At 47.0% G+C, this 15,822-nt stretch overlaps 1 protein-coding gene and 1 long non-coding RNA gene across 4 annotated transcripts; both read left to right on the top strand.

Annotated features, from left to right (window-relative positions):
• Window positions 1–7,565: 7,565 nt before the first annotated feature.
• LOC149336625 (uncharacterized) lies at window positions 7,566–11,819 on the top strand. 3 transcript variants are annotated; one of them, XM_089553026.1, is made up of 12 exons: window positions 7,566–8,442; window positions 8,943–9,057; window positions 9,115–9,283; window positions 9,344–9,716; window positions 9,947–10,120; window positions 10,240–10,315; window positions 10,385–10,495; window positions 10,583–10,831; window positions 10,890–11,061; window positions 11,195–11,343; window positions 11,424–11,621; window positions 11,707–11,819. In XM_089553026.1, the coding sequence occupies exons 1-11, from the start codon at window positions 8,137–8,139 to the stop codon at window positions 11,603–11,605; spliced, it is 2,076 nt and encodes a 691-aa protein (XP_089409152.1). In that variant the 5' UTR covers window positions 7,566–8,136; the 3' UTR covers window positions 11,606–11,621; window positions 11,707–11,819. The 3 variants fall into 3 exon arrangements, with proteins under 3 accessions (XP_089409152.1, XP_089409151.1, XP_089409153.1); XM_089553025.1 differs by having other exon boundaries at window positions 10,240–10,495; XM_089553027.1 differs by lacking the exon at window positions 11,707–11,819 and having other exon boundaries at window positions 10,240–10,495; window positions 11,411–11,618.
• Window positions 11,820–13,762: 1,943 nt separating this feature from the next.
• LOC149336624 (uncharacterized) lies at window positions 13,763–14,665 on the top strand. Its single transcript, XR_016284306.1, has 2 exons — window positions 13,763–14,051; window positions 14,190–14,665. It is a non-coding gene; the product is annotated as an uncharacterized LOC149336624 (long non-coding RNA).
• The last annotated feature ends 1,157 nt before the right edge of the window (window positions 14,666–15,822 follow it).

Below are 15,822 nucleotides of genomic sequence, written 5' to 3'. Positions count from 1 at the left end.
CCAACTATCGTAGTGGACCCTCAATTTTTGTGGTTTTGTTCATTTAGCGTAAACACGGAATCGCTTGTTCGCTTTCAGCTGGCAATCCACATGGGAAAGAAGATAGATGTGCTGGGTATGCATAGTGTACTGAAGCAAGCTTGAGAACTATGCTCCATATCCAACCAATCTCGAGTAGTATGACGTACGATTTTCTTGCAACACTTTCTTGAGACATGTACTGAAAAATGGGTTCTTTATTTGAATGTCGAAGTGCAAAGGAGCAGCTTAGATACAAGAACAGACACCACAGGATGAAATCAATACACGAGACTCGTTGCGAACTGCTGTGGCAATTTTATTACAACATGAAGATGTCAGCAGCCCGATTTTCGCGTTCTAACTATAAGCAAGTATTTGGAAACGAGCTCTTTGTAGCGACACTGATTTCGACCCGCAGTTGTCATGGATCTTTTAACCAAATGACGCTCCATTTGAAAAGAGGCATGCACTGAGCGACCAAACCAGCTTTAGTCGTCAGTTTATCAATGCCAAAGAATTATATGCTTAATCTAGAACGAAATGCGGCGTCGGCGCTTATCACCTGCGCTGCTCCCAAAAGTACCAGATGACTCCGCCGTGATATCAATCAAAACCAAAATTTCTTCACAAGGTGCTGGGAATTTCACCCAGATCTTTCAGATTTCGGGGCGAGCATAAATCGCATAAAATCATACCATAAAATCGCATTGCTTCTTTGCGAACAAAGGTGAACATCGTATATGCGCAGCCTTACGACTGTATCCTAATGAGTAGGTGTGTCATTACAAAGGAAGAGAAGATAATAACAAGGTAACTAAAATAAAAGAAATTAAGATAAAAAACGATGCTTTCGCATTAAAAGCACAAATAGACGTAAGTACCCTCCGCTAAGTTTGAGACATACCTTCATTGTTATACAAACTCACTTTCAGACAAATATCGAAGCAGTGATGCGGTGTCAAGTTGTAAAATGTCACTTGTTAGCAAGACAATTCAGCAGTCTGCAACGCTGAATAAAGAATAAAACGTGCGGAATTTTGCATTTACCTCTCTTCACTTGTTACGAAGTCATTATTATTGGATGCCCGTAAGATTTCAAGAAAGATATGCCTTGCATGACGGCTAACCGTGAACGCATATGTTGTAAGGCGCATGGGATTGTACACCAGTGGCAGGAGAATATTCCTGAAAACGGCACGACTATCTGACGATTTCACTTCCCGTGACGGACAGGTGCTATCTGAGGCCTTATCTAAACACGCGAATGAGCACAGGATGTTCTTTTTCTCTTTTTCTGTAACCCTGCATAAGGGCACATGTCACAATTGAAGGGTCCTTCCATTATGTAAATTCGCTTGTGCCGAGTGAAGTTTGAACAGTCTCCACTTGAAAAGGGGCAGATATCGCATTTTAATGCGATATCTGCCAGTGTGTCTAAGCTTATGTCGAGTGAGGTTGACAACGCTAACAGTGCAAAAGGGCACACGTCGCAAATGAAGGGTTTCTCGCCAGTATGCTTTCGCTTGTGCACAGCTAGACTGCTAGAGCGAGCAGTTGTAAAAGTGCACATGTCGCACGTGAAGAGTTTTTCCTTCGTGTGCCTGCGCTTGTGTCGAGCTAAAATTCTAGAGTCTGCAGGTGTAAAAGCGAACATGTCGCACTTTAAGAATTTCTCATCAGAGTGCATACTATCGTGTTGATAGACATTTCTCGATTCCGCAGCTGTAGGACACGTGTCTCGATTGAAGTTGCTTTCGCCTGTGTGTACACTACTGTGTGGAGGGAGGCATTCAGACTCTGCAGGTGTGAAAGTACAGGTGTTGCGGCTGAACGGGCTTTCGTCAATGTGCGTATTGTCATGTTGAGTGACACTTCCATACTCTGTTGGTGTAAAACTGCCCGTCTCGCGATTGGAGGAACATTCGCCAGTGTGCGAACGCTCGTGCCCAGTTAACCTCGCAGAGTCTTCAGTTGTAAAAGGGCACAAGAGATACTCATACAGCCGTCCTTCTATGTTGCATCGCATCTCATGCTTACCTTCGCACTTCGCAAACTCCGCAGGGTCCTCGGAGCTTTTGGATGGCGCTCCTCTTGTCTCGGTGTTCATGTGTCTCGTAACATCGGCAAAGTTCGCTGAAACATAGGCGGAGGAGGGGCAGCTGAACACATCTTCTTTCAATGCTGGTGGCGGTCTCCCGAACGAATTCTGTTCTATGAGTGAATACAGGTGCTATGCTTCTTTTCTGGTAGTGTTCACCGCCCTTTCATGCTGGTTGTTGTCTTAGAATGAGCCCAGAACACAACTTCCGTCGTGCTAGTCTGGAAAGCACACCGCTTCTGCAAATAAAATTGATAGAATGTGTAGCGTTAGGGAGAATCCGTTTTCCCTAATGCGTTGTGATTAAAATGGTTCAAGCATGCCAGGTTGTTGGTTACATGGAACAACAATTCGCGCTAAGATCCATGCTAAAATAACATGATTCGCGGACATTTTTATTAAACGCACCACGTCAACGAAATTTCTAGTATTAAGGAGAGGACGCATGTAGGCTTTCAAAATAGTACTCGTACTGTATCTACCCTCGTATGCTGATAAGGCAGCTCTGATATCACACCCAACCTAGGAAACGCTGTTCATGACATTGTGCTCGTGTAAACCACTGTATGTGGCGGAGTTTGACGCTGACGTCTTTTGTAACGCTCTAGCCCTTCAAGCCTGAAGCGGTCAGTGGTCCAAGTTTTGTGCAAAACCGTGTATGTACTACCGTATTCTATGTGCATTGATGCGATAAACTTGAAGCTGTTTTCCTCCTGCATGTCAGCCCTAACGAAAAACAAACTTCGCATTTAGGTTGAGAAATTTTGTTTCCATGTAGAATTCGTATTACAATAAGCACTTAGCGATACCTATCGGCTCACCACACAACTGAGATCATGCCTGCAAGTCTCATGTACTGTGAAAACGAAGCACAGTTTCGCAGTCATAACCCACAAGCGCAACACAGTACAACTCGTCAGTATTAGTAGCAGGCATGGTGGTGAAAATATTTTAATGAAATTGTTTAGGAGGTTGTAGCGGTGGGTGGAGCTCTCAGCAGACTAGAAAAATCTGAGGAGATTGAGTAATCAGCAGATCTAAAAGTGGCTATAAATCATCAAGAAGAATCGAAAGATTAAGAAAGAAAAGATTGCACACAGAAAGCACAGATTATTCATCTAACATTTTAGGATGCATCGGAGGTATCAGTATATCCAGAGTGACTGCTAAAGAACGTCAGATTTAAAACTAGGCTCTCGGTAAGGGTCCTTGAGTTGCTTGCGAAACGAAGTACTCGAAGACAACAGATTTAAAACTGTAAGCGAGTCTTTGTGTTTTAAGGCGAAAGTCCTTTGTTGGCTCATCGTTGTCGTGAACAAAATATGTCCCGCTTTTCACGGGTGTCCACCGAGATATGTGAGAACAGTTACTGCGTAATTTCCTTTCCTCAAATACAATTTTCATTTTCTTCATTACGGCCCCTCTTTCTTCTTTCTTCTTTCGGTCCCACTTCCTTTTTCCTGTACGGTGCGGTTCAGGTGTTGACCGACATGACAGGAATTACAGTGCCATTTCCTTTCCTCAAAAAGCGTTGCGTTCAAAGTCCAAGGCATCGTGCCGAACGGGTGGTGGCGTTCCGTGGACTCCCTGGCAGCGCTACAGCACGCTGTCGCGTTCCACGCCTACAGGCGAAGATTAAGTGTCATTAATTGGCAGTTAATTATTATTTAGTCATTAATCAGTGATTAGCCATTAATTAGTGGTTTTCCAGTACTTAGTGTTTAGCCATTATTATCTGTGACGTCAGAGAGCGGTGACGTCACCAGGGCCACAGAAGCAGTCAAATGGACGCGGAAAATGCTTTTGCCTCTATGCATTATAGACAGTCAAAGTGCCCCCTGAAATTTTGTGAGCAAGGAGGGCATTGGTTTTTTGAAAATTATACAAAAGCTGTGGTGGGTTCAACTTAACTGAAACACCTAGTGTATCTGCGGGAACGACATGATTCACTTCAGAAAAAGGTTCTCACACAAACGGGAGAAAAAGAGTAGTTAAGGAGGAAATTTCCTCCTGGATGCCGTAGACTCTGGGATGGTAATATAGGAATTGAAAAAGAGGAGAAAATAGATAAATTCATTGCATTTTGGTGCCCGCGATGCTGTAGATGCTGTACATTCAATAAAACACCATTATGCAGCTCGACGTAGCATAGCCTGCATAATTAAACGCCAGAAGATTCTTTCAATTTTACAGATATATATATTTTTTAAATATGAGAAGTACGTAGGTGCGCAGACTGCACAGCCGAACGGAGATTACGAACTCATTAGGTATGAATAAGTACACAAGTACCTGCAGTCTACTAGTCACCTTTTTTGGCATTTGAGGGATAAAGTTGATAATCAAAATTGATTGGTTTGGTTCGATTTTATGGGGTTTAATGTCCCAAAGCGGCTCAGGCTATGAAGGGCGCCGTAGTGGAGGGCTCCGGATAATTCGACCACCTGGGGTGCTTTAACGTCCACTGACACCATCTTTCCCTACATTTAAATGTGACCGCCTTAGCCGGGATGAAACTCGCGTCGTTTGGTTCAGCAGCCGAGCACCATAACCACTGAGCCTACGCGGTGGCTCGTAGAGAACTGAACAGTGGAGCCCACTTTTAACGAACCTCAGGGTAGCTCAGATTGCGTTCGTTGCATCCGAAGTTCCTAGTAAGCGGACTTTCCCAGGAAGCGAATTTCATAGTAAGCGGGAACAAGCATTTGTTCCTCAGAAACGTTCATTATCCGCGTCGGCTTCTGCAAAGTAAACCATATCACGGTGCTTTCCAAGCTACGCTAAGCGGGCATACGTATGTTTCCGCCCGAGACCAAGCACTTTTCATTCGGTCGCGAGAAGGTCATTGACACCACATACACAGAAAGCAGCACGTGGTGCATCAAAAATTTGTCGAGAACGAGCAGAAGCTCCTATATTTTTAGCCATATCATGGATGAGTTCATTAGCCACTCGACAAGATAATCATTAATCGCCCTTATGAATGTCATTCTTGGTTGCACGCTCCACGAATTATAACGAAAAGTGAGGCCTTATGCAGCACTTTCACTTCGGCTGGAAGCGTGCGAACGCACACGCCCCAGAATATAAGTGGGCTGAACTTGCCGATAAGAGTGAACAGCAGTCTGTCTTAGCCGTTCTTGCTCGTTAACGCGAAATTATCGGTTCCTTCCACCAGCTCAGGTGTCGCCTTCCAAGGCATTTGTTTTGGACGGCATGGTTCGGTAAAACCCACTTCGTCGTCAATGTGCTACCTTTCGTACTCAATTTTTTGGTCTCCGCATACGCTCAGAGGGCTGTTGTCACGAAGGGTCGGAGGCGCTCCTTAAAATCCGTGCTTACCCGACAAGCGGGTTTTTCGACTGCGCGGGCGAACTTGTGACTCCTCTCCGTTCGTTCTTACCTAGTACCGCTGTATAGGTTTTTGTATCTGAAATGCAGTCCCCATTACCCTTCTGCAAATTTAGAGAGTAGCTATGCCCCCCCCTTCGCAATAAGCGAACGTTCGTTATAATGCAGTCGTTATAGGCGGGCTCGACTTGATATCTACGGGCATAAAGTTTTCTCATTTGCTACGTATACGGTGCGCGTAAGGCAGGCGTGATGGTACATAGATGCCTGGATTGGATTGGAGAAACTGTATTGATCTAAAAGATCAGTGGGGCGGGATGAATGGCCCCCTAACGGAGGGCGACCTTTCCCACCCAGTCTGCAAGCTCGGCTGCGTGTTCTTGTCAGGTTCCGTCAGGAGCTTAAGCCAGGCCCTTCGGGAGGGAGCCGGTAGAAGGTCTTTTGGAGATGGATTTTCCATACAGCCCCATAGGATGTGTTCGTCTGTTGGTACGTTACCGCAATATATGCAGTTGGGACCGATGGGTTGTGTGGTAGTTCTAGAAATAAGAATTGGGGTCATAGCTGTCCCAGTTTTGGCCCAACATAGGTTTGCCCAACATAGGTTATGTTTGGTCCAACATAAGTTTCGTTGATATGAGACTCCGAGACACTCCCCGATCACTCCCTATTTGCAAGAGCTCGGGCATATCGGTTCGCCTTCTCGTTTTCCGCATTTCCCTCGTGTGCAGGGACCCAAATAATGTCTACGGGGCTTATTCTTTGACTATGTTTGATTAGACCTGTGGCTGCAGAGCAAATCAGGTCGTTGTTATAATTTTGGATTGCAATCTTAGAGTCGCTAATTATTGTGCTTACGCTCTCGTCCCTGAGCGCTAAGGCAATGGCTACTTCTTCGGCCTCTGTTGCTGAAGTTACTGTCGCTACAGCAAAGAACCTGAGCTGGTCTTCTGTCGCTCGCACCATGGTTGCGAAGTATTTGTCTTCCTTTTCTCGGGCCACGTCCACATAGACTGCAGCTAGGTCGCTACTGTATTGATCTTCGATTCTTTGAGCACGGTTCGCTCTCCTACCTGCATGCCTTTCCACTTATTTTATCAGGGAGGGGTAGGATTTTAATGTGCGTTCTGATTGTGATCGGCAGCATCTCCCTGCAACTAGAGTCGTACACCGGCTCTATCCCTAGCCTGTATAGTTTCATACGGCCTGCAGTAGAGGCTGAGAGCCTCAATATTTGTGCTTCCTTATGCGCCTTTATCAGCTCTTCCAGTGTGTTGTATATGCCTAGTTCGAGTAGCTTTTGAGTCGGTGTATCTGGGAAGCCCTAGAACTGCTTTGTACACCGTTAGAATGGTCGCATTAACAGATTCTACCTCTCTTCCGTTTAGATTGCAGTATTGTAGAGAGTATGTAATGCGGCTGAGCATGAAGGCTTGCACTATGCGGCCGAGATCTTGTTCCTTCATCCGCTATGTTTATTAGTTACTCTTCTTAGCAGTCCTAGTACTTGTTTACTTGTGGCCCGAAAGGCCTTTAGGGTATCGTGACCTCCCCCATCTTCGTCGAAGGTGAGGCCAAGGATCTTGAGGCTATCCACTTCGGGGATATTGTTTCCTGCCAATATGATGTTCAAGAGTTTTCTCGCATTAAGGCTTTTGCAGTGAACGCATCCAGCGCATGATCTGATCTCCACTGCATGCACTTTGGGCTTTGTTGGGGAGCACTTTAGCCCGCTGCAAGCGTCATATGAGCTGATTGTGCCTGCCGCTCTCTGCAGTGCCTCTTCTACCTGTTGCTTGGTACCGGTGTTTGTCCAAATAGTAATATCATCGGCATACAGCGCGTTTTTGACGTTTGGGATTTTGCACAGAAGCTACGGGAGGGATCTCATGGCTACGTTAAAGGTGCACTGAAGAGGATTCTGAACATGTCTTTTTGCCGCGGGAACTTGATGTACACGTTCCCAGCATTCTTAGGAGCTGCGACTTATTGCCCTGTGTGGCCGATTTCCTCAATTAAATCTAATTAACGTCCGGCTCCCGCCTTTTTTTTTTGAATTTGGCCTCATACGATGGGCGGAGTCTACTAACGCGTCGAGTGCCTTTCAGTCAGCTCTGTGGAGGCTTTGCTTTGGCTTTATTTTGTTTTTTAAGTTTCCGTGAATAAGTAGTTGCATTCGTAGATAATATAGCCGCAAAATAAGCCAACAGAAATAAAATTACGCGCGGACTATTTGCTTTCGCCAATGACTTGACTGAAGTGAAATGAAAACCGCGAAAATAATCGAACTAATTTCTATTACTCTTTCTGGACACGCAGGATACAATAATTTGATAAATCCGCGACATAGTTGTGGTTCATAGAGCGTATCACTAAAAAAAAACAAGCCCGAAGCAGCCGGACTATGTTTTCTCCTCGTCTGCTGCCATAGGAGTGATGCGCCCTACCGCGGTGGCTTCGGCCTGCTCCGAGGAAGCGCTCGCCTCGCTTCTTTTACTTGTCGGTTGTTGGTGCACGCGGTCCTTACTCCCAGAAGGTCCTGTGTGCCCCACTTCCTACTTTTGCTATCCTGCGACATCCTTGGATCTACACTTTTTCGTGTGATCTGTGGGACGCCATCGCGTTTTGTTGCGAGTGTTGTTCGGTTCGCGAGTGATATTTTCGCGATGCCGGACGTTTGTGCGGTGAGGTTGTGCCCTCATCGGACTAAGAAAAATTGGCACAAGGGCCTACGTTTGTTCGCCTTGCCGAAGGACGAACCGCGACGTAGTGCATGGCTACGTTGCGCGGGGCTCGATAACACCGAGACGCTACCAAAGTGTGTCCGCTTCTGCTCTGAACACTTCGAGATAAGCGCTTTCCATCGGCCCGACGTGAGTCACTCTCGCCTGCGTTGGAACGCTATGCCCACGCTTCGACTTCCCGTCGTCGATGGAACCGAGCAACAAGCCCCGAAGCGCCAAAGAGTACTGGTAAGTATTTCTATGAATTAATTTTCTTAGCATGGCTCGACAGTGTCGTTCTGTAGGATCGCTGACTCGAACATGCGTCAGGCTGAAGATATAGTTTGTTCTAAAAGTTACGTGGCTGTATCATGACGCGAATGGTCATCATTTGCAGAAGCGAAAGAAGTAACAGTGTTCCGTGCTTCGCGTTCGTAAGTGTGGGGTCGGCTAAATAAGCTTAGAAACTTTGATATACAGCTTGTTCGGCAATTTTACGCGCGCCGTACAATGCTTCCGCCGGCTAAAACGGTGCATTGTTCGCGCTCAAATTTCGCGCAGACATGGCGTTTGGTTGTAAATGCTGTGATTCACGATGCCGTGCACCCGATAGAAACTAATCAAGTTCCCAAATCGGTGTATTTATAGTGAAGGCATGGAATGTAGAGCAATCCTGAAATGCTATGTTGCACCACCTCCAGCTTTGTAAACCGAAGTGACTGATCGGCCTTTGTACAACCATCTTTCAGAGCAAGGATCTTCAACCAGATCCCTCTGAGGCAAGGCTTTCAACAGCTGCAGCCAGCAGTGGTCCGTACCAGGACAATGGTTCTGTCGAACACAGCACTAGATCTGAAGCTGTCTGTAAGTCCTTATTGCATTTCGTCCATTCTGTGTGGATGAATATTTGTTTCCCTACAGTGACGCCAGCTGCGACTTCTCCTGGCCGTGTCACAGAGGAGCCCTTGCTGCTTCCACCCTTCGTCCCGGCCACATGCAGCAGTGATCCACTTGACTGCACATCTCCACAGGGTGACAGGCTAGACTCTGACTCCAGCTACTCTCCAACCTACCATGACGATACCGAAAGGTGGGCTCTTCACAGCTGCATGGGTTTTGGGCCTAACAGTTGGCACTATTCTGATTCCAGTGAGTCATCCGCAGAGAGTACACCGGCCCCCCCAGAAGAAGAACGGCAGTTCTTGGTCTTTGAGAGCTGTCTGAGGGAGCTGTTCCAGACATGCCCAGAGTGCTCGAGGCCTTGTGAAACCACCATTACCACCAAAGGCAGCCTCATCAATGTCATCAGCATCTGTCCTCTGGAGCATGTCCGGACGTGGAACAGCCAGCCTGTCATCAATGGAAGGGCAGCAGGAAACCTTCTGCTGTCCAGCCACCTCCTCTTTTCAGGAGCAAATGTAGCTTCCACACTGAGGATGCTGCGCCACATGAATGTGCAGGTCCCAAGTGACCGGACCTTCTACAACTATCAGGATGCCCTCCTTTTTCCTGCGATAGAAAAGGTGACCAACAAACCATACTGATATATTTACCCCAGCTTGACCAGATGTTTTCAAAAAAGTTAAATTCTCGTTAGCCAGAAGGCAGAAATGAAGTTCAGATTAAACGAACACACTTCTCCTGACATCACTTTTTTGTTGTTTTGTAGTAACTACCGCTGCAGTAGTGCACAATCAAACTAAGTTGTAATTTTACACTGGGCTAGTCAAGAAATGGAATAACATTTGAACAGATCTGGCTACAAGAACAAGCTGAACTCATGGACCAGTTGAACAACCAAGAGGTTGATGTCACCGGTGATGGACGATTTGACTCCCCTGGGTTTTCTGCCAAGTTCCTGACATACACCACGCATGTTGAGCAGATCAACAGAATTCTTCACTCGGTCCAGGTCCAGCTGGGGGAGGTCAGTAGACACGTCTGTGGAAAGTTGTTGCAGTAATTCAGTGATAAATATTTATGTAAGCCGTTGGTAAGTAGAGTGGAAATACAGGAATGTAATGTTTGAAACCCGTCTTCATGCAGTCGGAGCAGGCAATGGCCAGCGTGAACATGGAGAAGGAAGGCCTAATCAAGCAGCTGGAATTCTTCAAGGAGAAATGTATGGCATGCCACAAAGGTTTATATGGTAGACAATTTATCGTTATCCCACCGACAATGCATAACACAGGTATCAAGATCCGGTCTCTCACAACTGACCGTCACCCTGCCATACGAAAGCACATGCAGACCCGTGAACCCAAGATCAAGCACTACTTTGACATTTGGCACATCTCAAAAGGTAAGAAAGTTGAGAGCATGATTGAAAAGATGCTTGCTTGCACAGAATGTGCTGCAGGCTTCCCTGATATGCCTTTTTAAAATTAAGGTGTCAAGAAAAAGCTAGCTGCGGCAAGCAAGCGGGCTGGATGCAAGGAGCTGGACCTCTGGATTCAGTCAACTACCAACCACATGTACTGGGCAGCCCGCGCTGGAGGGGGCAATGCAGAGCTGGTCGTCGACGTCTGGCGGAGTATGAAAAATCACGTCATCAACCAGCACTCTGGACATGGTGGACTGTACCCAAGGTGTCTCCACAGCGACATGCCAGAGGAGACAAGAGTTTGGATGGACCCCAGTGAGTTGTTTTTGCCCTTGTCTAAAGAACTTGTTTTAAAGCATACCTTTTCCTCAAGAGTCCCAGGCATACGAGCAATTCAAGCACATCACTGAGGACAAGCGTCTCCTCAAGGATATCACACAGATGTCCCCCCATGGCCAAACGTTTGCTCTGGAGGCATTCCACAGCATCTTGATTGACTTCGCGCCAAAGTCTATGGCATTTTCTCCAGCAGGGATGCTCGCAAGGTAATATTATATTGTAGTTCTGTCCTCTGTCTAGAGGCAGTTGGTTTATTCCAAGAGTCAGCACGTAACCACATCCACGTACTCCAGATCATTAGGCAGCATTGCCATCCGATGCGATATCCTCAACTTACAGGACGCAGCTTGCCATCCTCCACTTCAATGAAAATGCAGACCGGTCCCAGGCGAAGACAAAGGAAGGCAATTCACGCTGGATGATGAAGACTACCAAGGCGCGAAAAGGCCATCACACAGTGTGCCCCATCAAAACAGCTACCACTTACAGTAAGTATTATGCTTCATCCCAAATGAGTGACTTGAGGGGAGCCTTTTGGAATGAAGTAATGTGAAGATTTCATTTCCAGAGTATGTCGGAAAGCTTGTAAAAGAAGTTATCAGCAGCAGCGAGCTCTGGCAATCTCTCTCTGATGCATCAGAGGCCAACACAAGTACTTTCCCAGCACCAATGACCTCGGCCTTCACAAGGCCTTCTCTTCAGGACCTTGTGGAAGCAAGGAGGTCCCGCTTCAGCCTGGGTCCCCAGTGAGGCTAGACCAAACAAGGTGAGGGCGACAACATCCAGCGTGTTTGAAAGTCTGAACTGTCAGACGAGCTGCAAGATGTGTGTTCCCCCTTCTGCTGCACCAGAGGCCGACATAGCATCTTCGTGGCAGGGCTCGGAATCCTACTTTGCAAGTGTAATGAGGACCAATGGCTGCCAATGACATCACTCACACTGTGTCCCATGCAAACACTTCCAACTTTCAGTGAGTAACATGTTTAACTTCTGCATGAATGACATTCGGGGCGTATTTTCGAACAATATCATGCGCCAATTTCCTTTCCAGAGCGCACCTGAAAGTTTGAGAAGGAAGTTATGAGCAGCGCCAAGAGTCAGCGATCCTTCTCTGATGCATCAGAAGCCAGCATAAGTGCTTTCCCAGCACCAACGATCGGCTTTCGCCAAGGTGAGGGTGACAACATCCGGCGTGTTTGAAAGTCTGAACTGTCTGATGAGCTGCAAGATGTGTGTTCCCCCTTCTGCTGCACCAGAGGCCGACATAGCATCTTCGTGGCAGGGCTCGGAATCCTACTTTGCAAGTGTAATGAGGACCAATGGCTGCCAATGACATCACTCACACTGTGTCCCATGCAAACACTTCCAACTTTCAGTGAGTAACATGTGTAACTTCTGCATGAATGACATTCGGGGCGTATTTTCGAACAATATCATGCGCCAATTTCCTTTCCAGAGCGCACCTGAAAGTTTGACAAGGAAGTTATGAGCAGCGCCAAGAGTCAGCGATCCTTCTCTGATGCATCAGAAGCCAGCATAAGTGCTTTCCCAGCACCAACGATCGGCTTTCGCCAAGGTGAGGGTGACAACATCCGGCGTGTTTGAAAGTCTGAACTGTCTGATGAGCAGCAAGATGTGTGTTCCCCCTTCTGCTGCACCAGAGGCCGACATAGCATCTTCGTGGCAGGGCTCGGAATCCTACTTTGCAAGTGTAATGAGGACCAATGGCTGCCAATGACATCACTCACACTGTGTCCCATGCAAACACTTCCAACTTTCAGTGAGTAACATGTGTAACTTCTGCATGAATGACATTCGGGGCGTATTTTCGAACAATATCATGCGCCAATTTCCTTTCCAGAGCGCACCTGAAAGTTTGAGAAGGAAGTTATGAGCAGCGCCAAGAGTCAGCGATCCTTCTCTGATGCATCAGAAGCCAGCATAAGTGCTTTCCCAGCACCAACGATCGGCTTTCGCCAAGGTGAGGGTGACAACATCCAGCGTGTTTGAAAGTCTGAACTGTCTGATGAGCTGCAAGATGCGTGTTCCCCCTTCTGCTGCACCAGAGGCCGACATAGCATCTTCGTGGCAGGGCTCGGAATCCTACTTTGCAAGTGTAATGAGGACCAATGGCTGCCAATGACATCACTCACACTGTGTCCCATGCAAACACTTCCAACTTTCAGTGAGTAACATGTGTAACTTCTGCATGAATGACATTCGGGGCGTATTTTCGAACAATATCATGCGCCAATTTCCTTTCCAGAGCGCACCTGAAAGTTTGACAAGGAAGTTATGAGCAGCGCCAAGAGTCAGCGATCCTTCTCTGATGCATCAGAAGCCAGCATAAGTGCTTTCCCAGCACCAACGATCGGCTTTCGCCAAGGTGAGGGTGACAACATCCGGCGTGTTTGAAAGTCTGAACTGTCTGATGAGCAGCAAGATGTGTGTTCCCCCTTCTGCTGCACCAGAGGCCGACATAGCATCTTCGTGGCAGGGCTCGGAATCCTACTTTGCAAGTGTAATGAGGACCAATGGCTGCCAATGACATCACTCACACTGTGTCCCATGCAAACACTTCCAACTTTCAGTGAGTAACATGTGTAACTTCTGCATGAATGACATTCGGGGCGTATTTTCGAACAATATCATGCGCCAATTTCCTTTCCAGAGCGCACCTGAAAGTTTGAGAAGGAAGTTATGAGCAGCGCCAAGAGTCAGCGATCCTTCTCTGATGCATCAGAAGCCAGCATAAGTGCTTTCCCAGCACCAACGATCGGCTTTCGCCAAGGTGAGGGTGACAACATCCGGCGTGTTTGAAAGTCTGAACTGTCTGATGAGCTGCAAGATGTGTGTTCCCCCTTCTGCTGCACCAGAGGCCGGCATAGCATCTTCGTGGCAGGGCTCGGAATCCTACTTTGCAAGTGTAATGAGGACCAATGGCTGCCAATGACATCACTCACACTGTGTCCCATGCAAACACTTCCAACTTTCAGTGAGTAACATGTGTAACTTCTGCATGAATGACATTCGGGGCGTATTTTCGAACAATATCATGCGCCAATTTCCTTTCCAGAGCGCACCTGAAAGTTTGACAAGGAAGTTATGAGCAGCGCCAAGAGTCAGCGATCCTTCTCTGATGCATCAGAAGCCAGCATAAGTGCTTTCCCAGCACCAACGATCGGCTTTCGCCAAGGTGAGGGGGACAACATCCAGCGTGTTTGAAAGTCTGAACTGTCTGATGAGCAGCAAGATGTGCGTTTCCCCTTTACTGTAACGGAGGTCGACATGAACGTCTTGTCAGCACATACTTTTACAAGTTTCTTGCATGCAGGTCCAACCAGCTACAGATTCCCAGGTTCCTGTCTACCCGGCCCCAGATTGTATGGACATGCCAAGACACGTATCCTTTGTTGAATGGTCACCTTGGCAACCAACATCTTTTGCAGAAAAATGACTGGTTCAGCCAGATCACACAGATTTTTCTCTCGGCAGAACCTGCCTGCTAGAGAGCGCGTATCCCAGTTGGCGGATAGGGATGCTCTTATCACAGTCTGGCCGTTCTCCTCTGCAATTTGTGCAGTCACTTGCAAGACACTGTTAGCAGGAATAAACTTTGATTCAGTGCACCTGCAGTTACATTCCCCTTGACTGGCAGAGGAGCAATTGAGGCAAGTGTGATAAGAGTGGTGCTTGCACCCGCGGACCAACAGGCATTCAGATTTGAGCAGGATCCCGGCCACCTACCAAGTGCCGGAAGGATTCTGCAGATACATCTAAGCAAGTCAATAAACTATTTTACAACTGCTATTCTGAGTGGCTTTGTGCATCTTTTCGTACTTTACCGCATGGCTGAAATACAGAGCTATACATTATGCTGCAAAAGAGCAATGGAGCCACCTAACTTACTGATTTTGAAACGCTGCTAGGCAAATACATTTCCTGCGATTCAGTTGTGTATGGCAGTTTGATGAGCTGCAGAACAAAATTTTGTGAAGATGTGGAAGGTTCACACCTTGTTGGTTCATGTATCAGCAGGTTAGTTGAAGTCTGAAAGTTTTGGTCCACCACCACAGTTCTGTAAGCCTTTTAAACCAACTCTTATAGAGCAGTTGAATTACAAATAAGTCTTTGCTACACGGAGACTGAATAAGCTTAGTACATTCCAAAAAAAAGTGGTCTGGATGAATTACAATGTGCAAAAGCTCTGATGCACTGCAAGCAAAAATGTGGTATGAGGTGATCCAGTTCTTTATCCTGCCAGTGGAAAGCTGAAATCCCATGTTCGGGTGCGTAGGATGCCTACCTTTGGACGATTTACAAGGACTGTGGGTCGGCACACTCACTCGTGAGTGCACTCTTATCACCTCACTCGCGTCTGTGAGCATGAGTGGTCATGATTGGAGGCAAATGCCGCGTGACAGTGAAGTTTGTTGCATGTGCTTATTTTTTTTCTGTTGATAGCTGAGGGAATTACATATTCACTGCCGAAGGCGCTCGAGGTAGCATAAGGCACCATACCGGTGTCTATTTACGAATGACGCAGAGGATTACGCTGGCGCGAGAATGGAAATATTTCGTTGTTGTTCACCTTACTAGTTCACCGTTGGCATGGGCGCAGGTTCGCGGGTGCAGTGAACCGATACGAGTTGTGTCCGATCCTTTTATCAAATTTCGCATTACCACAGCTAGAAAGGCAGATGTCTGTTGACATGCCTCCTACACGGCTCGAGCTCTGTACACAGAGTTCCAATGCTTGCTGCTGAAACCACGACTGTCAACTTCTCAGCAATAACTAGCGTAAGGTGGGATCTCGAGTACTGCGGTGGACGCTTCGTTTTTTTTTCCTATGGCCGGCCGTGTGCACTGTAGAGCTCTGCTCGGGCCATAATTTTTTTATTGGGCCAGACCCATGCAATGAGCCTGATCTACTTGGCCTAGCTCTTCAACCACACAAGCGAAGCTTG

Source organism: Amblyomma mixtum, chromosome 7, assembly GCF_055824585.1.
Source record: "Amblyomma mixtum isolate Tamu chromosome 7, ASM5582458v1, whole genome shotgun sequence".
NCBI lineage: Eukaryota > Metazoa > Arthropoda > Arachnida > Ixodida > Ixodidae > Amblyomma > Amblyomma mixtum.
The sequence above is the reverse complement of the archived record's forward strand: the minus strand, read 5'-3'. Positions and strand labels throughout refer to the sequence as shown.